The 23,066-nt window shown below is 43.0% G+C and overlaps 1 protein-coding gene and 1 long non-coding RNA gene across 9 annotated transcripts in view; one reads left to right on the top strand and one right to left on the bottom strand.

The window, feature by feature from the left end:
* HLCS (holocarboxylase synthetase) overlaps positions 1-23,066 on the top strand; it is a 212,541-nt gene that overhangs the window by 52,915 nt on the left and 136,560 nt on the right. For all 8 annotated transcript variants that reach the window (XR_014825174.1, XR_014825175.1, XM_084992093.1 and 5 more), the window contains one exon: positions 19,002-19,273. Coding sequence is in view for 6 of the 8 variants with exons in the window: in XM_084992093.1 (XP_084848219.1) it covers positions 19,002-19,273 (272 nt within the window). In the remaining 2 variants the exon portion in view is untranslated. The remainder of the gene's footprint in view (positions 1-19,001; positions 19,274-23,066) is intronic.
* Positions 1-23,066, bottom strand: part of LOC146397887 (uncharacterized) — a 419,652-nt gene that overhangs the window by 381,014 nt on the left and 15,572 nt on the right. The window lies entirely within an intron of this gene.

Genomic DNA, 23,066 nt, shown 5'->3' with positions numbered 1-23,066 from the left:
AGAGAGTAACTGAACGATGGCACCACTAGTCCCCTTTCTGGTTTTTAATCTCAGTGAATAAGGAAATATATTTCAAAAGGAAACACTGTGGTTTCATAAATTCAAAAGCGATGGTTCATTTTTGGGGGGTGGGGAATGTCCAGAGTCCACCTCGAATTGCCTAGATTGTTACTCTAGGTGGTTGTTTTTCATAGGCAACCGTGAGGTACATGAAGTTTTTTTGTGGCTTTTCAGTCCATAAAATGCTTTAAAAGCCAAAGGTCTCCTTTTAGCATTTTCCCTTCATGGCGATGGGATCCGGTCTGCTGTTTTAGATGGGCCGGGCGAATCTGACACTGAGGGTGGCTTTTTATTTATTTTTATTTATTTTTGGGTTACCCCGTGGTGTACAGAGTTCCTCAGCCAGGGATCCGATCGGAGCTGCAGTTAGTTGCAATCTGTGCTGCAGCTGCCGCAGCGTTGGATCCTTTAACCCACTGTGCTGGGCCAGGGGTTCAAACTGCGTCCTGAAGCTGCAGAGATGCCTCCGGTCCTGTTGCGTCACAGTGGGAACTCTGCTTTTAAAGGACACTGAATTCTTAACACCAAATCCTCTCTATTTTGTCTGGGGAGGGTAGATAAAAAGAACTTTCATATCCTTTTCAGGACTCTGTAGGATTTATGCTGGTGTCAGCAAAGCAAGTGGATGTGGAAAAAAAATTTTTTTTTAAACTTTTAAAGCAGTTCCTTTGAATGCATTCTTTTCTAAGAATTTGTGATTATTACTATTTTACCTTTGTCCTGGAAAAATTTGAAGTCATTGATAGATACATTTTCACAACTGATTTAAGCCTAATGAAGGATTTTTTTTTTTTTTTTTAGGTGGTACACCCGAGGCATGTGGAAGTTCCCTGGCCTGGCATCAAACTTAACCCACTGCGGCATAGGGGAACTTCCAGGAATGTTTTGCTTCCTGCTTTATTTTATTTATTTAAGGCTCTTTTTCAAATTAATTTTCCTGTTAACTTAAGAATTAACAGTGCAGCATACAGGAGCCTCAAATTTACAAACAAGTTGTGTTTTCAAAGTCTGTGTGCTAAATTGGCTCTTTTCAAAACACTGTCCCGTTATTTATGTCAGTTGGGTTTTTCTTATCAGTTCTGATATGTCCTCATGCTCCATAATGCAGTGAAACCGTGGAATGCCATGTGGTCAGATTCTGGCTTGGTGGGTCATGAACACAGTTGGGACACCCTAAATGTCTCTGTTTCTCCAGTGTTTGACTCAGAATTTAACAACTTCATTTTAGACACGGCTCGAAAACAGCCATGTTGGGCAGCTAGTAATACCTCGGTGTATGTATAATCTTATGGAGAATTAATGAGTTTGCAGTGATAGGTTAATACTTTTATTTAAGAGAACACTTATTTTGTAGCAACTGCTGAACTAGGCATACAAGTAAATGTTTTATAGAAAATATTAAATATACAGAAGTAAACAGAGTAATGTAATGAGCCCCGGCATATGTATTTATCATTCCATTTCAGTTTTCCATTCTGGCCAGTTTTATTGTATTTATTCCTACCCACTTCTCCTGTACTACTTTGAAGCAAATCCCAGTTCACGTCTCTCATCTGTAAATATTTCAGCATGAGTCTCTAAAAGATAAGAACTCTGTTTAGGGGGAGTTCCCTTCGAGGCGCAGCAGAAACGAATCCGACTAGGAACCATGAAGTTGTGGGTTCGATCCCTGGCCTCCCTCAGTGGGTTAAGGATCCGACGTTGCCGTGAGCTGTGGTGTAGGTCGCAGACTTGGCTCAGATCTGGTGTGGCTGTGGCTATGGTGTAGGCCAGCAGCTGTAGCTCTGATTCGACCCCTAGCCTGGGAACCTTCATGTGCTGTGAGTGCAGCCCTAAAAAAACAAACACACACACACAAAAAAACCTCTGTTTAAAAACATAAGCAGTGATATTTCACCATCGCATCTACAATAAAACAATTCTTTTCATATAATCTCTTGGTGTTGCAGTTACTGATGAGGCTTATTTAAGATGGGTTTTATTATCCATGCATTGTATATAAGCATGTCAGTCCTTTTATAAAACAAATGCAAGAAGGAAGCAACTAGATATAAATCATTGCAACTTTTTTTAGGGAAAGCGATCAATAAAGCTGATTCCTGTATGTTTTGTATGTCATATTTTAGCTCCTGTTCTGAAAATAGAAGCAAATAAGTATTTGTAATAACATGCAAAACAGCCCTGCGTATTGAGGACTGGAAGTTTTGTTCCGACTCTTGCCCTTTCAGAACTAAACATGAATTTCTCACCCTCTCTTTTTTGTGAAGTCCTGGGTTTCCTTAGCAGGGACGGTATTGATTTTTGCTCGTATGCTTTCGGTTCAGGTTGATGTTTAGCCTTTGACCCAACCACTTTCTTACAATAAACAGTTTGTTGATGAGAGCAGCTGCCCAGCAGATTGTTTCCAGATTGTTCTCTCGTGGCTGAGGACAGACTGCACCTTACGAAGAAGTCAGCTTGAAGCTTGTGGCTTCTACTTCTACTGCTGTCTGCCTTTGCAGCCAACTGTCAGCCTCTGAACATTCTTCTGTTTATATCCAGTGAAATGGTGTGAATCTGTGGTGCTGGAAATCAGGCTTCACTCGCTATCTTGACTATTTTATTCTCTGAACGAATGATGGCAACTTCTAGAAGTTTCTGCCACAGGAGAAATTCCTTTTATTACGGTAGGAATTCCCAGTATTGGGTATGTGGAAATTAGCGTACCTGGTGGTGCTGTGTAGGGAAGTAGAACAGGCTTTATTTTGTGTAGGAATGCAAGTTTCCTACATAATTAAGAAATGAGATAACTTTCAATATCTTGCCCCTTTAAAATAAATTTTCCTTTCCTTTTTTTTTTTTTGTTTTTGTTTTTTGTCTTTTTTTTTAAGGGCTGCACGCACAGCATATGAGAATTCCCAGGCTAGGGATTGAATTGGAGCTGGTGCTTCTGGCCTACACCACAGCCACAGCAACACCAGGTCCGAGACATGCCTGCGACCTACACCACAGCTCATAACAACCCCAGATCCTTAACCCAATGAGTGAGGCCAGGGAACAAACCTGCGTCCTCATGGATTGTAGTTGGGTTTGTTACTGCTGAGCCACAATGGGAACTCCCCTCCTACTTTCAAAAGACCGAAAGGCAGTCCTTTTTTATTTTTATTTTTCATTTTTGCTTAATGCAAGCGACAGGTACGCCAATGACTTGTCAGTTCATGTGACTCAAAGGCGCACCCTAGTTTGGCTTTTTGCTGCCTCCCTAATCACCCTCTAGCTGTTAACCTAGAATGGCTTGTCTGCTTGCAGCAACCTTCATTAAGGCAAGGTCAGAACTTTCAGCATCAGAGCCAACACTTCTTACTAAACTGGCCACCAGGGGCTGCTGTCAGAATGGTGCGGCTGAGCTCACCTCCCTAGAGGCAAGTTTACTTTTTCTACAACCAGTAAATTTTGTTAAGCTACCAATCCTGGTTTCAAGACTTTGGGTCTCACTACACAGCCTCCAGTCACCAAGCATGCTTACGGCTCTAGCCCTTCCAGCCAGCTATTACGTAGGACCTGGACGAAATTCAAGACCTGAGATTAAGACTTGTGTGTTTTTCATTCAGTGCCAATAAGCTGTTATTAATACACTGATTCCACGTATACTGAAAAGCTTCATGAAACGCACTGGGGTTTGTGCTCAGGAAAGAACGTTCTGCTTTTGGACTGTTGAAGAACTAGGCCTCCGGAGGTGTGGCCAGTGACAATAAAAAAAAAAAAAAAAAAAAAAAAAGTTTTTCAGGGAGGTGTTCTTGCCTAAAGTGACCTTAGCAACCCAGCCCTAATGCAGACAGCATGAAGAGTTTTGCCAGTCCAACTAAGGTGTGAACTCTAGAAGGTATTCTTGGTGGTTGTTTGGTTTTTTCTTTTTTCTTTTTTTTTTTAAACTTAACAAAGGCAACATCTTTGATGAGTCCAGGATTAACAGCAGAACAAAAACACCCAGTGAATGTTGGAGCTGGCAGAAGCCTTAGCGAGAGCTTCTGGAGCAAATCCTTTATTTTTTTCCCCAACGTTTTATTTAAAACCAAACCAAACAAAAAAGCCCTAAGAAAGGGTGAAGGAACAGTACACAAACCCTATGTAGCCTTCACCTGGATTCCCCGCTGATTAACATTTTGCCACAATTTGAGAAAGAGTGTTTGGTTTTATCATAAGTGATCTATGTTACTGCCTTTAAGTCAAATACAAAGAATAGAACTTGTAAATTATTTATGATAGTATAAGGCTTCCACATTTTTGCTTCTAATAGTTGGCAAGAGAGTGGCACTAGTTTCTATCGGACCCTGGCCTTGTTTTCTTTATTTGAACTAAAAACAGTAGCCTACTGGTTTCTAATGGTTCTGGAGAGCTGGTTGTCACCCTGCTGGGCTGTGGACACACCTCACCTTCATTCACACGGGTTGGTGTCTACAAAATTCTTACAGTATAATTTATTTCTCTTTTGGAAAAGAAAAAAAGCATCCCTATTCTTAATAAATTACATGATTGGGAGTTCGCGTCGTGGCGCAGTGGTTGGCGAATCCAACTAGGAACCATGAGGTTGCAGGTTCGATCCCTGCCCTTGCTCAGTGGGTTAATGATCCGGCGTTGCCGTTAGCTGTGGTGTAGGTCGCAGACGTGGCTCGGATCCCGCGTTGCTGTGGCTCTGGCATAGGCCGGCGGCTACAGCTCCGATTGGACCCCTAGCCTGGGAATCTCCATATGCCGCAAGAGCGGCCCAAGATATGGCAAAAAGACAAAAAAAAAAAAAAAATAAAATAAAATAAATTACATGATTGAAAGTTACTGAGGAGTCTATCAACCACACATTCTATGGATCAGTAGACTATGACAGAAATACCCTTGATTTAAAGTCTGTAAGAGAAGTTCCCATCGTGGCTCAGTGGGTTAAGGACCCGACTAGTATCCTTGAAGGATGAGGGTTGGATCCCCAGCCTTGCTCAATGGCTTAAGGATCTGGCATTGCTGTGAGCTGTGGTGTAGGCCACAGATACTGCTAGGATTCCCTGTGGCTGTGGCTGTGGCTGTGGTATGGGCCAGCATCTACAGTTCCAGTTTGACCCCTAGCCTGGGAATTTCCATATGCCGTGGGTTTGGCCCTAAAAAGACCAAAAAAAAAATAGTCTTAAGATTTTGGCTAAGGTTATTTCATGATTATAGAATGTTTAATCTATATAAGTAGTGAATATGGACTGATATCTAGTGACTGATGTCCTAAATATCTTCATTGTTTTTAATAAATATCAAGCCCCCCCCCTTTTTTTGCAGCTTTGTGGCTTTTGGCATTCCTGGGCTGCAGCTGTGGCAACATCGGATCCTTTTAACCGACTGTGCTGGCCCAGGGATTGAACCTGTGTCCTGGTGCTGCAGAGATGCCACCGATCCTGTTGTGCCACAGCGGGAACTCCTACATTTTCAAAGTTCTAAACTGTAACATAAAACATCTTAGCCACATCTTAGCTGTGAAGACTAGTTGATCTTTTATGCCCAGCAAAGGAATTCTCAACACTGACCTAGGAAAATTCCACTGATGACCGTGTTATGTATACAGGATTTATAATTTTTCTTTCAATTTTCTAACCCATGTATTTTATAAGAAGGTTAAAAATTTTTTTGGTAGTGTACAAATACTATTATATTATGAGAATGTCTGTCTACTCCATTGAACTGTAATAGAAGGTCATTTGAAGGCAAGGGACCATATGTTGTTAACCTATGTATCCCTTTTCCAGTATTTTGCCTGTAGTAGGCATTAGTACGTGTGTTTTGTTTGAAGACTTTAAAAAACGTTTTGGTCTTTCCCACTAAGGTATTGTGAAACACTTCCCCCAGTTCTTTGTCTAAGAGACTGGAGGAGCCTAGGGGGACAGGCCAGCAGTAAACAGCCCACTGGCCTTGGACTGGCTGCCCTGTCCAATCTAGGTTGTCACCCTTTATCCAGGTATAAACAACCATATTCAACAGTTTATAAAAGAATCAGCTGTTGATGTACCTGAAGAAAACTGACAAGATGGAGCTTTGGGAAAAAGCTGGAATAATCTTACCTGTCGTTAACCTGCTTTCCAGTTTAGAAACTATACCAAGTACACACCGGTCTGTCAGCTGCTCCTTCCAGTCAAGTAGTAGGGCTTTGTAAAAGGCAGACCTCTTAGACTGTCTCCTTGGGATGCTGGCTTGCACATCTGCCCTCTCCTTGTAGGCCAGGAGAATGGGGCACCTGCCCTTCTCCCCTCCAATGTGGGATTCTCTGAACTTTCCAGAGTGTCTTGACCACCGGTTGAAAAAAATGAAGCTTTGCTAAAATAAGTGGACCGGAATAGAAAGCTCTCTGCTTTCTCTTAATCTTCATACTGGTCACTTCTCTCTTTGTCGGTAACATGTATATTTTAATTTTGAAATCCAAGAAATGATGTTACAGTTTTAACTGAGCATTAAACAAACAGGACACTGAATCTGGAGTGTTAAAGCTCGAAGGGGGAGTTGCAATTTTCTCGTTTCAAAAATGAGTAACAGGCACGACTTCCCAGCCAGCTGGGATCAGAGCTATTGACCCGATTCTCTGCTAGAGGCTCCTGTCCTCAAGCGCGGTGCTCCAGAGAGGACAAGTCCAGGCTGTGGATGACAAGCCCCTAGTTTAGAATGGGTGGGGCCTTATGACTCAAAATCAACTCCGGGCTTGGCGCTCCTGCCCTGCAGCGTCCTCCGCGTGGCGGAGGTGTGGATGCTCCCACCTGTGCGTGCGCATGCGTGTGAGTGCCCAGGCGGGCGCGTGCGTGCTTTGTGCGCATGCGTGCGTCCCCCGTGCGTGCGTGCGTGCGTGCGTGCGTGCGTATGTGCGCGCCCGTGCACGTGCCAGCCAGGACACGCCAGCCCAGCGCGAGGCAGACGTGGTTGCCTCAGAGGTTTGCAGCTCGGCCTCAGGACGCAGGGCTTTTTTGGCTTCCCAGCCTACGCTCCCTGCTCTGTCAGGAGCCTGTTTGTGTTGGCCTCGGACAAATGGCGGGCGTTTTACACGCGCAGGCTTAATGAAGGCCCTGGAGACTTCTACGGATGTTGAACCCAAACCCACGGGCCCCGTCAGTGGAAGTTAGCGCCTCTCGAGTAGGAGCGGTGGTTGAGCTCCGACCCGGAACGCCTCCTTTTCTTTTAGTGCCGCCCGTGGCTCTCTTTTGGTCTCCGCACTTACAGAATAGATTTCACCTCTAAAATGAGCCCGTTTGGCCCAGCGGAGGTGTGATGCCTATAAAACCAGCCTTGTTAGAAATGACTTATTCATTACCTCTGTTTTATGGGTCCACCCCAGCCTTTTGTGGTCTTCGCTAGTTGGCAGGTAACAAAAAATGCAGTAAATCCGTGGCCTCTCCGAGCCTGCGCCTGAGCGAAACCTTTACATAATGAAAGGAATACAGTTTAACAGACATTTATTGAGTGCCTACTGTGTCCCAGGTGCTGGGGACCTGAAATGACTGTGACAAGTTCAGCTCAGGAGGAACTCCTATTCCTGGACTCTTGATATCTGATGCCATTTGTTGTAAGTTTTTTGGAGTTACCATTCTAAGTTTGGTTTAGTCATTATGAGAGATCAGGGTGTGTAGAAGTTGGTCTTGTTGCTGGGTGCAGATTGTATACCCCAAGGCTAGGATGTGAGAGGCAGGCACTGCAGAGCAAGCCCCCCACTCCCAGCTTTGTGTCCTCCATCAACGGTTGTGTTGGCCATTGTCCAGTTTACCCTGTCCCAGGCTCTGGTTGCTCTCGGCCATAATGTTGTGCTGGCAGGGAGATGGGAGAGGTGGACAGATTTCCTTTCTGCCCTGTCTTGGTGGCTCTGTCCTCTTGCTCCTCCAGGCCTGTCGCTGTGCTTCCCCATCCCTGTTCTTTAATTCTCTTAACCCTGTACACAGTTCTGCAAACAGCCTTTCCGTTGAGCTCTTGAGTATACATCTCTTTCTGCCTAAAACTGGAAAAGGATGAACAGGGAATCAAATGATAAAAAAAAAAAAAAGAAAAAAGAAAAAATTTTTTTATTTGTGCAAATAACCTCGTCTGGGCTTGCCTGTGTCGACACAGTTAATGGTAGATCCAAGCTTCGCATTTAACTTTCTCTTACCAAGCATTCTAATCCTTGCCCGCTACCCTTTCCCCCACCGACCCCAGCTCCAAGTACGTATATCTGTTTCATCACTATTTCATTGATGCATGTCATACCAAGTTTATATCTTTCTTTGCAGTGTCTTGGCATTTTGCTTACAGTAAATAGGCATTTCGGAGTTCCCACTGTGGCTCAGTGGAAACGAATCTGACTAGCATCCATGAGGATGCAGATTGGATCCCTGGCCTCCATCAGTGGGTTAAGGATGCTGCGTTGCTGTGGCTGTGGTGTAACCCAGCGGTGACAGCTCCCATTCGACCCCTAGCCTGGGAACCTCCATATGCTGCAGCTGCAGCCCTAAAAAGATTAAATAAATAAATAAATAATAGGCATTTCCTATTTGCTTCATTTTGGGTCAGGATCTCTTGCTAACTATGGGATAGGAATTAGAACAAAGACTTGGGAGCCAGACAGATTTGGATCCGTGGGTTCAAATTCCAGTTGTGTGACTTTCTGTCTAGTTTGAGCATCATCAGAGCTGTCTGAGATGCCGTCTCTTCTTCTGTAGATGGTGGTAATGGTGCTGTGGTATTGTCTGGTGAGGACTGGGAACCTGGTCTAAAGCACCAGTGCTTGGAATGGAGTGGGTATGCGATAAATGGTAGCTTTTCATGCCGTGGATATAGTCTAGTGCCTGACCCGACAGAACTTAAAAGTCATTTAGTAAGAAGCATTGTTGCCAACCACTTAACCATCTTAGGTGGAAAGTCACTTGGGAAAACACCTGTTGTAAGAAGTCACTGTCGTAACCTCCCTTAGTGCTTTGAAGGTTAGGCAAGGAGGAACCCTGAGGAAAGCATAGTTGCGTCCTCGGGTTGCAGTGCAGGCTGCCTTCCTCTGAGCATGTAGGGCAGTGGGCAGTGGACTGATTGCAGAGGGAACAGGGAGCTTCTGGGGGGAAAATAGCTTGACCCTTTTTTAAAAATTGTAAAATTTAACATAGATTTTGATATTTTAACCATTTTTAGGTTTACAACTCAGTGGCATTAATTTCATTCACAGTGTTGTACAACCATCCCCACTATCTATTTCCAAAACTTTTTCATCCCCCCCAAGCAGAAACTCTGTTCCCACTAATCAGTAACTTCTCATTTTCTGTCCACTCAGCTCCAGTTAACCTCCATTCTACCTTCCGTTTCTGTGAATTTACTTATTCTAGATATTTCATGGAAGTGGAATCATGTAATATATGTCCCTTCGTGGCTGGCTTCTTTCGCTTAGTGTAATGTTTCCAAGGTTCATTTATGTTGTAGCACATGTCAGAACTTTATTTCTTTTTATGGTTGACTAGCATTCTGTTGTGTGTGTATGCCATATTTTGTTTACCTATTCATTTGTTGATTCATCTGTGAATTGACAAGTTATTTCCCCCTTTTGGCTATTGTGAACAATGTTGCACTGAACACTGGTGTTTCTGTTAGAGGTTCTTCTTTCAATTCTTTGGGGTATATACCGGGGAATTGCAGGCTTTTGTGTTAATTATCTTTCACTTTTTGAGGAACTGCCAAATTGGACCTCTTCTCTTTCGAGAGTCGGCATCACTGGATTCACTCTGATGAATGACATCAGACTCAGCCAGAAAGACACCATCAAGGGCCTCATGGGAGATGTTGCTGATTTGGTGACAGACTGGTTACCAGGGCCAAGATAGGTGGTCTCAATCCCAGACGTCTAGGGGCAGAAGGGGTGGCACACAGCACTCTAGGTAGAGCGTATGTCCCCATATAATGAAGATAGTGCTACTTAGCCTAGCCAGGTGTTCCCATGTGGGAAAGTTTCCATTTCTTCAAAAGAAGCAGGAAATTTGATGTGAAGTGTCCTGATTTTTAAGTGTTACAACTAATTTCAAATGGATGGGCCAAGGAAAACATGTCCCTGGGTTTATTTTGGCCCTTGGGTCCATTGGTAATAGTCGACCTGCATGTTTATGGGGATGGTGGACTGTTTTCAGCGATATGTCACTGAAGCTAGAAGCCCCTCCAGGTCCATCCATTTATTCTGGGGTGAGAGTGCTGAGGATTAGGGGCTGAGCATATTTGGGGAAGCAGGAAGGCAGGCGGCCTTGGAAATCCAAGCTGGGGTGCAGTACCATTCAAGGAGGAATCTGGACAAGTTAGATAGTGGTTGATGAGACGGTAGTGGGTCCCGTGGAACTGGAACAGAAGCATGTGCATGGGGGACCCTCAGCTGAGGAGGAACGCACATGTCTCAGACCCTGCCTGAGGCTTTGCTCTGCTGGGTTCTGATGCTCAGAATGAACGTTCACCCTGAGGGTTGCCGTATGAGCACTTCCTGCCTTAGATGAGGTCAGGGCCAAAACCAGTCCTGCTCTTTCAGGAGCAGCATCTTTTCATTGTAAAGATCTGCTGTGCTGTGTGCCTTTATCACTTGTGTGAAGACACTGAGTGAATGTGGAATTGGCAGTGAATATTTTGTTTGTAAAATACTGGTAGTAAGATTTGTGTGTTTTTCTGGTATAGAGTTTCATATAAAATCTGCTACTTCTGTTTCCTCTCATATTTAACTGAGAAGGAAAACAACCGTAAAAAGAGCTTATAGTCTCTGACTTTGTAGATTCATTTTCTGATTTACCCGCTTGTGGTTGCCTAGCAACTTACAATGTTATGACTGAAGCACATCTAATCTGATTATTTACAATGAGGCAAGTGTGTCTCTGAGATAGAAAACCTTTAAAGGCTAAGATCTGTTATTTGGTGTTTCTTGGGAAAAAGAGCACCAAAATGCAGAATTGGTAATAAGTATTTTGCATCCAGTGTTGAATCAGAGGTGTGGCTCTGTTTCACACACTGAATCTTGTTAGATGGATGAACTTAGCAGATAACCGATGGGTGGAAAGTCTCTAACATAGCGTTCTGCACATCTCTGATCTCTTAATTCCCTGTAGCAGATGTTACAATATGTTAGCTATGTTAGCTAACCGTGGGGCAACTGCTTGTGTGTATTTGCACTAAATGTAAATTTAAGTATTCATTTCTTCAGAAGTGGGGACACCATGGGTGTTCTTTTGGACATTAGTCGTGAATGTAACGTCTCGTGGATTTTAATTGTTTTTTCCACCCACTTTTATTTTATTTTGTTTTTTAGTTTTTTAAGGCTGCACCCATGGCATATGGAAGTTCCCAGGCTAGGGGTTGAATTGGAGCTGTAGCCATTGGCCTATGCCACAGGACATGGCAATGCCGGATCCTTAACCCACTGAGCAAGGCCAGGGATTGAACCTGTGTCCTTGTGGTTGCTGAGCCAAAATGGGAACTCCTTTTTTTCCCCATTTTTAAAGTTTTATTGAAGTATAGTTGATTTACAATGTTGTGATAATTTCTGCTTCACAATGCAGGGATTCAGTTATACATATACACACATCCATTCTTTTTCAGATTCTTTTTCCATATAGGTTATCACAGAATACTGAGTAGAGTTTCCTGTGCGATACAGCAATTCCCCGTTGACCATCTGTTGCACATACAGTAGTGTGCATATGCCAGTCCTAACCCCCCAGTCCAGCCCTTCCCTCCACCTTTCCCCTTTGGTTACCATAAGATACATTAGTGAATACAGCATCTCATGGCCTTTAGTTATTGTTTTTATTTGTGAGTGTTGCATGAGGTTGTTGCTGTTTGCATTAAAAAATCAACTTTGGGTAATGATTTATATTCCAGAAAAAGCATGTATTTCTCTGTAGAATTTGATAAGTATATACGCTGGAGTAACTACTGTTACAATCAAGATAGAGAACATTTCCAGTATCCCACAAAATTCCCTTATCCTGTTTCTCATTGTCTTCATCCACTCTCCCACCCCCACGCCCATCTTTGGATAATCACTCACCTGCTTTCTGTCATTATAGATTAGATTTGTCTTTTCCAGAACTTCATCTAAATTGAATCATACAATACATACTCTACATACTCTTCTGTGTGTCTTTTTTTTTTTTTTTTTGGTTTTTAGGTCCATACATGTGGCATATGGAAGTTCCCAGGCTAGGGGTCGAATTGGAGCCATAGCCACCAGCCTACGCCACAGCCACCAACTTGGGATCTGAGCCCTGCCTGCGACATACATCACAGCTCACAACACCGGATCCTTAATCCACGGAGCAAGGCCAGGGATTGAACCCATATCCCCATGGATACTAGTTGGGTTTGTTACTGCTGAGCCACGGTGGGAACTCTCTCTTCTGTGTCTTTTTATTTTTATTTTAACCAGCATTATATTTTTGTTTCATCCATTTTGTTGCTTACAGGAGTAGTTCATTCCTTTTTTATTGCCAAGTAGTGTTTCATTGCATGGATATGCTGTAAATTATCTATTCTGTTAGTGAACATTGGGTTGTTTGCATTTTTTGGTTATTAAAAGTAAAGTCCCGGAGTTCCTGTCATGGCTCAGTGGTTAACGAATCTGACTAAGAACCATGAGGTTGCAGGTTCGATCCCTGGCCCTGCTCAGTGGGTTAAGGATCTGGTGTTGCCGTGAGCTGTGGTGTAGGTTTCAGACGCAGCTCGGATCCCGCGTTGCTGTGGCTCTGGTGTAGGCTTGCAGCTACAGCTCCAATTGGACCCCTAGCTTGGGAACCTCCATACGCTGTGGGTATGGCCCTAGAAAAGGCAAAAAGACAAAAAAAAAAAAAAAAAAAGGTAAAGTCCCTATGACCATTGGTGTATAAGTCTGTGTGGATGTGTTTTGTTTTTGTTTTTGTTTTTGTTTCCTGTCTTTTTAGGGCTGCACTCTCTGCATATGGAGGTTCCCAGGCTAAGTTTTATAGTTTTACATTTAAGTCTATGATTCCTTTCATGTTAATTTCCATATACAAGTAAGGGGCAAAATTTTGTTTTTTGTTGTCTTGTTTTTTTTGGATATGGATGTCCAGTTGTTTCAGCACTGTGTATTGAAAAGATGATTGTTTTTTAGGAGAATTGCCTTGTTGATAAGTCAGTTGTGCATGTATTTGTGGCCCTACCTCTGGACTTTATTTTCAGTAATATATGTCTGTATGCCAATATCATTCTGTCTTGATTACTGCAGCTTTATAATAAGTCTTAAAGTCAGGTAGTGTAAGTCTTCCAACTTTTTCCTTCCCAAAATTGTTTTGGTCATACTAGATCTATTCTATTTCTGTGTAAATTTTAGCATTAGCCTGTCAATTTATACAAAAGAAAGCTTGGTAGGACTTTGATTAGGACTACACTGAATCCGTACATCAATTTGGAGAAGAATTGACATCTTAAAAATATTGAGTCTTCTGATCCATGAACATGGTATATCTCTTTAGTTATTTAGGATTTATTTAATTGTATATTCAGTAGTGTTTTGTAGTTTTCGTTGTACAGGTCTGGCACATATTTTAACTTATTCCTAAATGTTTCAGATCTTTTGATGCTGTTGAAAATAGTATTTAAAGAAAATTCAGACTCCAGACATTCATAGCTAGAAATATACTCAATTTTTGTGTATTGACCTTGTATTCTGTAACCTTGCTAAAAACTCATTTACTAGTTCTAGTACATTTTTGGTGGATTCCTTGAGGTTTTTCAGGTTATGTGCAACATATCCCAATAAAAAACAACAGCACAATCACATTCCTTGAGAATAGCTAGTGTTTCCCTAGTGCTGTGGCTAATTCAAAGGCGCCAGCATTTATGTGGCTATAAAATGTTGTTTTTGGTTCCACCCAAATTGTGTTTAATTAGCCTGAAATCTTAGAGAAAGGTAAATACTAAATTCTTGAAGTTCAAATGTTAAAAAAATAACATTAATTAGAAGGTTTTTATGAATTTCGTTGGGATGGAATTTGATAGCAGTTATTTTCAACAGAACTGATTTGGTTTTAAAGATTTCACATTTCTTTTTGATGTATATATGTCCATTTCAAGGCCATCTCTTATCATTGCCTTTTTTTGGGGGTTTACCGTATGATATGTACCTATTTATGCCTGTTACTTGTGGGATTTATTTGGTAAGGAATTAAATATGCATTCATACAATGAGTGATTATTAAGCATGCCCTATTTGCCAGACCTGGTACTGGGTGCCACGGTTATCTTTGGGGAGCAAAACAGAAACATGCATTTGTTGTTTTTGTGGAGCTAGCAAGGCAGTGGGATATTGAATAAATGGTTATACAGACTGTGGAATTACAATTTGAAAAGTGCTATAAGGTTACTAAGTTTATGAAAGAGAGTCCTAACCTGGACTGGGACGGGCTGTGGGTCAGAGAAGTCTTCTTTAAAGAAGTGACATTTTTGCACGCTCTGGCAGTTGTGTTTAATTAGGTAGGTTTTGGGGTAGAGGGTTGGTAGTACTACATATATCAGCCCATTTGGCTTGATATATATGATCCATACTTTCTTCTTTTTTCTTTTTTTTTTTTTTTTTGGCCTTGCCTGTGGCATGTGGAATTTCTCTGGCCAGGGATTGAATGCGTACCATAGCAAAAACCAGAGCCACAGCAGTGACAATGCCAGATCCTTAACCCTCTGAGCCACCAGGGAACTCCTAAACTTTTTTCTTCAATAGCATTTCTTTTTTTTTTTTCTTTCTTTTTTTTGGATCTTTTTAGGGCTGCACCCATGGCATATGGAAGTTCCCAGGCTATGGGTTGAATTACAGTTGCAGCAGCTGGCCTATGCCATAGCCATAGCAATGCCACATCTGAGCTGCATCTGCGACCTATACCGCAGCTTGCGGCAACACCAGATCCACTGAGCAAAGCCACATCATCATGGATACTTGTCGGTGTCTTAACCCACTGAGCCTCAGTGGGAATTCCTTCAATAGCATTTCTCTCCTACCTTAGAGTTAAGCCAAGAATCATGAATTAATTTCTTATATGTGTTAGCAGCTACTTCTGCAGCTCTTAAGTCATCATTGTAACTTGAGTGCATTTGAGAGGACATACAAGGTAGGTTACTATATCAACAGGTAGTAATTTTGATATTTCTTGTAACTGGAGTTTTATTTTCCTGTCCAGAGATAATGAAGGGCAGGGGAGCCTAAAGACTTCCCATGTGTACTCAGTGATACTTAATGGCTTAAAGTTGCATTTCACTATAGTGAATATAAATTTTTAGGAGAATTGTAGGTGGTATATAGTTATATTTCTTTAGAGGGTCCATGCCTCATTTTGTATCTTTAGGTTCTCTTTTTTTCTGAGCAACTTATTTGGCTCTGATTAAGTCCTAAAAGACTATGTGAAAGAAACATAAGAAACACAACAACAAACTCTTGTACTTTGCTTACATCGATTTTAATTTAGTTTGCATCGTTTTGCATCTCTAAGTGTTGCTTTCAAAAAACAAGCAATTTATTAGGTGAATGACCAGTTGGATAATCATTCCAGAGGAGACTGACTGAAAGTTTGACCTGGTGTTATTTCTTTTTGTTTTCATCTTGATTTTCATTCACTTTGAATGGGAGATTCACATTTCCTGCACCTGCTGAATAACTGTTTAACTACGCTTGAATTAATGAAAGCTGAAGTTAGTTAAGAAATGTTTGTTGTACAGACTAGTTTACCTGTCTATTTTTGTGATTTAACCTCTTCACTGATGTGTCTTTATTTTTAGCCTGTATAAGGCCCTTGTCATAGTTAACTGTTCTGGGGAATCTGATGAAGGAAGTTCAGATCTATTCACTTTATGTTTTAACGGCACTGGGAGCAAAGTTGGTTATAACTAATGGCCAGGTTTGGGGTTTGGGTGTATCTTGGTCAACAAGCTGCTAAAACAGGGTAGCATTTACTGGGCAGCTTATAAACCGCAGACACTTATTTCTCACCCTTATGGAGGCTGAAAGTCTGAGATGAGGGTGCCAGCATGGTGTTTGTGGTGAGGGCGCTCTCCCAGATTTCAGACAAACATCCTTTAGCTTGGAGAACATGAGGGGTCTCAGGGATTGCTTTTATAAAGATACTAATCCCATTCATAAAGGCTCCACCCTCATGACTTAATCACCCCAAATACCATCACCTTGGGGAATAGGACTTCATTACAGGACTTTTGAGGGGATACAAACAATCAGTCCATAAGAGGGGGTTATTATTTTATCTTTTCCCTTTTTTAGCCACCCTGCAGCATAGGGAGTTTCTGGGCCAGGGATCATATTCGAGCTGCAGTTGCCACCTCGGCCACAGCTGCAGCAACCCTGCACCCTTAACGTTACTTCCGTGCCAGGCCAGGGGTTGAACCTGTGTCCCAGCACTCCCACAATGCTGTCAATCGCATTGCGCCACAGTGGGAGCTCTAATAAAAGGGGCTGCTCTTATAATTTATTCATTCTGTCTTCTTCCTCTAGTAAAGTATATTAACGAATTAACAGGGAACAGGGACTATTCCATTTAAAAATGTATCTTGGTTCTTTGTGCAAAGATGGAAAGTTTGTGCTGTAGCTCCTGATGTCTCCGTTCAATCTGACCTCTTCCAATGACTTTTTTCTGGAGCCCGTTCAAGCAGGCTCATCCCCTATTTTTCACCTCTTTTGCGGTGCTTTGTTCTGCCTGTCTTGTTCCATCCTCTTTTGTCCTGGGCACTCCTTAGTCTCCTCCCCACTGGGTTCTAAGCTTCTAGGCCCGGATCTTCCGTTATTTCTCTGTATATTTCCACCAGTGCCTCATCTGTGGTAGGTCAGTCACGTCGGTGTTTTCTGTTTATCTTCAGCTTCCTCTGTGCCTGTCCCACATGGCACATAGCTGAGTGTAGCTGCATAAAAACACAAAATCATGCAGACTGCTCACTCTGAATTCAGAATCACTAACCTTGGGTGAACCTTGAATGCTTCCGGTTGCCCATGCAATTATCCCTGCTTCCTTCATTTTCTCACTCTCCCTTCTCAAACCTCAATGCCTTCTTCCTCTTTTTCTCTCTTAGGTGATGTTCTTTCTTCCTGTTTATCAAGAAAATAGAAGGAATCAGAGGGTGGTATCGCCAGCGCCCACCACCAGGACCCCCGTCTGGGGGTGGCCTTGGAGCAGGGGGGCAGCAGCATAGACCTGTTCCCAGGGCTCTTCTGGATGGCTCTGTGCACAGAAAGGCGTGAGGGAGGGCTGGTGTCTCCAGAGGGATGAGCAGCTGGGCTTTCAAGACCAGTGTCTCTGCTTGAGAGTTTGGACCTGCCTTTTACCTGTTTTCCTGTTTTCTTTTCTCCACAGGATCATTCACATCATCTTAGAAAAATCATGCTGTTACTTCTTTCTTGTTAATAACCAAACGGAACCTGTTTTGACTTCATTCCTCCCTGTAGCCATTGAACCCTTCTTCATTTTCCCATCAGAAGAAACTCTTTACCAGAGTTTTGTCCTTGGGGTCTGCAGTTTCTCACCCTCCACCATTCTGTTCAGCTTTGCCTCCATGAGATAGGCTGTGCCACGCTGAGTCCTGTGGTCACTTCTCAGTCCTCACTGCCCATCATCCTCTTCCTACCTTCCTGCTGCCTGCAGAATTGGATTCCCAGGACACTCTTTCACCTAACACACACACACACACACACACACACACACACACACACACACACACGGAGATTCTTGGTCTGTAAAATGTCTCACCCTCTGGATTTCTTCTGATCACCTCCTTCTAAAGCTGCTTGTCTTGTCCCTCTGTCCTCTGTATTTTTTGCAAAGTTGAAATGAGTTTTAAAGTTTTGGTGATTGAATTTAGTTAAATGAAATTTCATCTTTGCAGCTGCTTCTCTTAGGCACATGGATCAAAGTGCCTGGCATTTGTATGAAGGTAGCCCAGGAGCCCAGATAAGCATTTACTATAACTGACAGGTTTTGGAGTTCCTGTTGTGGCGCAGTGGGAATGAATCCGACTAGGAACCATGAGGTTGCAGGTTCAATCCCTGGCCTCACTCAGTGGGTTAAGGATCCGGCCTTGCTGTGAGCTGTGGTGTAGGTTGTAGACATGGCTTGGATCTGGTGTTGCTGTGGCTGTGGCGTAGGCCGGCGGCTGTAGCTCCGATTAGGTCCCTAGCCTGAGAACCTCCGTATGCTGCGGGTACGGCCCTAAAAAGCAAAAAATAAATAAATACATAAATAAATAAAATAACTGGCAGATTTTAATATGTTTTGTGCTGGCCTCTTGGGATAATGACTCCCCCCGTCAGGGTCTTCCAGGGTCCGAGAGGAATTTGCAGTCTCTTGGGAGATAGGATAGAGAGCTCTGTAGTGAGTTAGGTGTTATCTCCTGTAGTTCTGCCTCCACCCCCCGCTTCCTCCCCCCACCTGCGTTTGGGGCAAAGAGAAAGCATCTTTGGGTACCCTCTTATTTTCCCTGTTGGTGACCCGTTCATGGCAGATGGTGGTCAACTTGTCTGTGGGAGGAGGTGGGATCCTGCAGAGGCTGAGAGCAGATGCTTTGTCTTCTGTGACTTTTCACCTGTCTAGGTTTTTATTCCCCCAGATGAGACAATGAATTTCCTTGAGGGTTGGAAGTATACAGTCATACATTTCCTGTAAAATGCACAGAGAACTAGAGGATCACGCGGGAACTCTGGAACCTGAGAGGACTTTTGGGAATTAAGGATGTAGTGTAGGCTAGAAGTGTACTTCCTTCCTTGGATCTTGGTTTACTTAAGCACTTAGTGTTCTTATTGTCTACCGTATCATAGTTTAAGTGTTCAGAATATGTTAATATGGTATTTACTGGTCATGAGTTAGGAAGTACTTATCTTACCAAAATGGCATTTTAAGGACAAGCTATCATCATCTAACATAATGCCAAATTGCGATCTTTCCATTTCTTTGTTTACGACACAGGAAATCCGGGATCCTCTTATGCAGTGGCTGGGGAAACACGTGGATCCTGAAGGAGTTATAACATCTAGCAAGCTCTCCCTTAAATTCGTTTCATCCTACACATCTGAGGTGGACATCACCCCATCTGCCATACCTGTGGTGACTGGCACGGCGGCCTTCTCCTCAGAAAATTTTAACTTTGAGATCTACCGACAGAATTTGCAGACCAAGAAACTTGGAAAAATAATTCTGTTTGCCGAAGTGACATCCACCACAATGAGTCTTCTGGACGGGTGAGTTCTGGCCCAGCAGGCTTCTGTAGCTGCTTGGAGGAATCCAAGTTAGGTTGACCGTTCCCTTGAACCAGTGCAGGGTGAGAAGAATAGAGATAGAGAATAATAGCTCTTAATAAAGCTTTAGCAAGATGGGAGAGTTTAAATGTAGGAAGAGAGGAGTTCAGCAGTGTTCCTAGAGTGCTGAATTGTGGGTTCGATCCCCGGCCCAGCACAGCGGGTTAAAGATTTAGTGTTGCCGCAGCTGTGACGTAGATCGAAACTATGGCTCAGATCTGATCCCTGGCCTGGGAACTCCATATGCCATGGGGTGGCCAAGAAAGAAAAAAGTAGGAAGAGAAATTAAAGTTCTCTGGTCAAAGATTTGTGTTTTAAAGATCAGGGGATTCTTGTGCCTTGTAATTCTTTTCCTTCCTATTCCCCCATCCCCCAGCCTCAGCCATGGCAAATGGGAATTCCTGGGGCTGGGGGTAAATCTGAGCCTCAGCTGTGACCTATTCCTCAGCTGTGGCAATGCTGGATCCTTTGACCCACTGTGCTGGGCTGGGGATTGAACCCACACCTCCGCAGTGACTGTAGCTGCTGAAAGTGGATTCTTAACCCACTGCACCACAGCGGGAACGCCGCAACTCTCTTCCTCTAATCAGGCTTTTCAGAATATCTGGAATAAAGAACATTATGAAAAAACATGTTTAACAGGTGGCGCTATTGTTCCTCTTCCTGTTTTACGTTTGTGTTGTTATAACTGGTGTTAAGATGTTATAACCAGTCTAAGATGTTTTGCAGAGGCATTTAGGGTAGCAAACTTGAACAACCCGTAATCTGTGTTAAATTGAAATAAATTTAGAGCTTTTTACTTTTGAACCAGTTTTGGTATGTTTCTATCCAATGCATTTTTAAAGCACTCTGTAATGGCATTTGAATGTTCGAAATTTACTCTTATTCCAAGTTTTCCTTTTTATTCCTTCTCTTTCATGGACTTTGATTAAAGGTTAAATAATGGAAAGCAGAGGAAAGGAATTTTTAAACTCCAAATTAGTATTAATTCATATGTTTATGTTGAGATAGTTGAAAATATGAGGTATAGAGGGAGTGAATAAGAAAAGCATCTTCCCTCAACATGGGGCTAAATTTAAGGAATGTAAGTCTCCAAAAAAAAAAAAAAAAAAAAAAAAAACCCAAAAAAAACCCCCAGACATCCCTGGATTCACAGTTTCTAGGTACTTTTCACCCATGGGACTGCACAGTTAGAGAGGTACCTAATTCAGCATATGGAACACATGGAAGTTTTTTGGCCTTTCTTCTTAACAATAATTTCTGGAATTTGCTAGTATGTTGATATCAAGTGATGAGATCATTTTAGGGTTGTATGACTCATATTCAGAGTCATGGAATGGAAGTTTTAGTGTATGTATAGGAAGTAGAGGGAATGAGCAGAGCGAGGGGCAGAGTAGGAAGGGCATCATGAGCGCCAAGGTATGAACAGTTCCTGTTTCCTGAGTTGTTTTGTGTTGTCATAGGCATTTTTTTTTTTGTTTTTAAGTGTTCCCCTGCCTCCTGCCTCCACTTCCCTCCCCCTGCCAATCTCTCCCATCCCTGTAGAGAAGGACAAAGCCTGAATGGAGCAATTATCACCTGCTTGTACTAACTCTGTGATAAACTTTTGTTATTCCGGTGAACGTTATGTTATGTTGAAAGGGTGACCCACTGTAATCCTATTTTCGAGATGAAAAAAGCAGGCACAACATTTCACAAAAGATTTGGGGAGGTGGAATTCAGAGAGAAAAACATTGGCACTTCCAGACCACTTTTGTTCTTTTTGTGGAGAACAGTGACACTATCTTGTGTTGGGGCAGCCTTTACACAGCGGAGTTTGGGCAGTGGGCACTGTGTCACCAGGAGGGCTGGGCGTGCCCTGCCTGCTAGAGTGGGGAGACCGAGGTGCCAGAGTAATCAGAGTGGTGGGTTTCTTTATACCCTGGTGAACCTGTGTTTTAGGATGGAAAACACATGCTGTGTAGATACATGGCTTTATTACCCTTAAGTATCAGTTCAGCTCATTTTTGATACTGAACTTTTTTTTTGTCTTTTTTTTTTTTACCTTTTCTAGGGCCGTTCCTGCAGCATATGGAGTTCCAAGGCTAGGGGTCTAATCGGAGCTGTAGTCACCGGTCTACACCAGAGCCACAGCAATGCAGGATGCAAGCTGCATCTGCAACCTACGCCACAGCTCATGGCAACGCTGGATCCTTAACCCACTGAACGAGGCCAGGGATTGAATGGTTCCTAGTCGATTCGTTAACCACTGCACCATGATGGGAACTCTGATATTGAACTTTTTAAAAAAAATAAAATTCCAGGGAGTTCCCCTTGTGGTACAGTGGAAAAGCACCTGATAGCATCCACGAGGATTCAGGTTCTCCATGAGGACGAGGGTTCCATCCCTGGCCTTGCTTAGTGGGTTGGGGATCTGGCCGTGAGCTGTGGTGTAGGTCACAGACGTGGCTCAGATCCCACGTTGCTGTAGCCATGGCTGTGGTGTAGGCTGGCAGCTGCACTTCCAATTTGACCCCTAGCCTGGGAACTTCTACATGCCTTGGGTCTAGCCCTAAAACAAGCCCCCTCCCCACCCCCCACACAAAAAAAATCCATCTTAAGCAGCTTGGGTCTGCAAAAGTGCTTAGCTGAGCATAGTGGAGTCAGAACCTTCCATACGTTTTTATTTTTACAAAAGAGAAAAACATTACAGCTTTTCCCAGAGCATTTAGGAGTCTTCTTTGTTTCTTTTCTTGTCTTTTCTCTGCAGAGGGTAGAATGGCTTTGATGGTTAATGATTAGCCTCGCTGGTTGGCACAGAGCACACACAATATGCGATTGTTGCTCACGGTGACTTATTATAGATACCCTCTTCCACTGTGCTGGGTTCCTTCCTGACACTGAGAGAGAAAGTTCTTACCAAAGCCTGCTGAGTCGGTGAGCCTGGTGAGACATTCCTGGGGGGCTGTAGCCTTCTTTAGGAGAAGGAACTCAAAGAGGTCACCTGGGTGTCAAAAACACCCAAAATTGTCCAGAAGGGGCCCCTAAGATAGATAAATGAAACACATGGCTTATTACTTTCTAAGAGGAAGACCAAAAACATCTCTCCAGCTCATATTATGATTTGCTTTTACATGAGTTATCTTCACCAGAGCATAGTCTATTGTGGTGGTAATAACAAACATGATAATTGCTAATATGTGTTAAAAGCTTTTATCTTCCAGACACTGCTTTCATGTACTTTGTATGCATTGGCTAATTTCATGTGCTTTACATGTATTGACTAATTTCATAGATCACACCAGGATGTAGAGTGCTAGGTGATAGAATTTACTCTTTGTGGAATTATGCTTATTTCTGGCAAACACTGACATTGTGAGTTTGCAGAGCTTTTTCCTAAACGGTACAACTTCTAACAGACACATGGTCTACCCTCCAAGCTCTGAAGGCCAGGCCTTGATGGAGTGCTTTGCTGCTGCATGACAGTGTCCAATTAGAGGTGGAACTGGGAGACCCATGTCCTTGCCAACTGCCCCTACCCAGGTCCCCCTGCATTTTTAGGCTTGTTCCTTGTGGGGCGCCCAAGATCTAAGCCCTGGCACAACCCATTCACTGCCAGTTTCCAGGTCAGTTGGGATTAGGTTCAGCTGTGTGAGACAGTGATTTCTCCCCACCCCACCATATGAAAATGGCTTAAATAGGATTGAAGTTTATTTCCTGTAAATGAGATGGACGGAGGTAGACAGCCTAGGGCCAG

Source organism: Sus scrofa, chromosome 13 (assembly GCF_054392235.1).
Source record: "Sus scrofa isolate SSC_HxYL_T2T_F1_AM1 chromosome 13, Sscrofa_HxYL_maternal_Yorkshire_Landrace_v2.0, whole genome shotgun sequence".
In the NCBI taxonomy this organism is placed as follows: Eukaryota; Metazoa; Chordata; class Mammalia; order Artiodactyla; family Suidae; genus Sus; species Sus scrofa.
The sequence above is the reverse complement of the archived record's forward strand: the minus strand, read 5'-3'. Positions and strand labels throughout refer to the sequence as shown.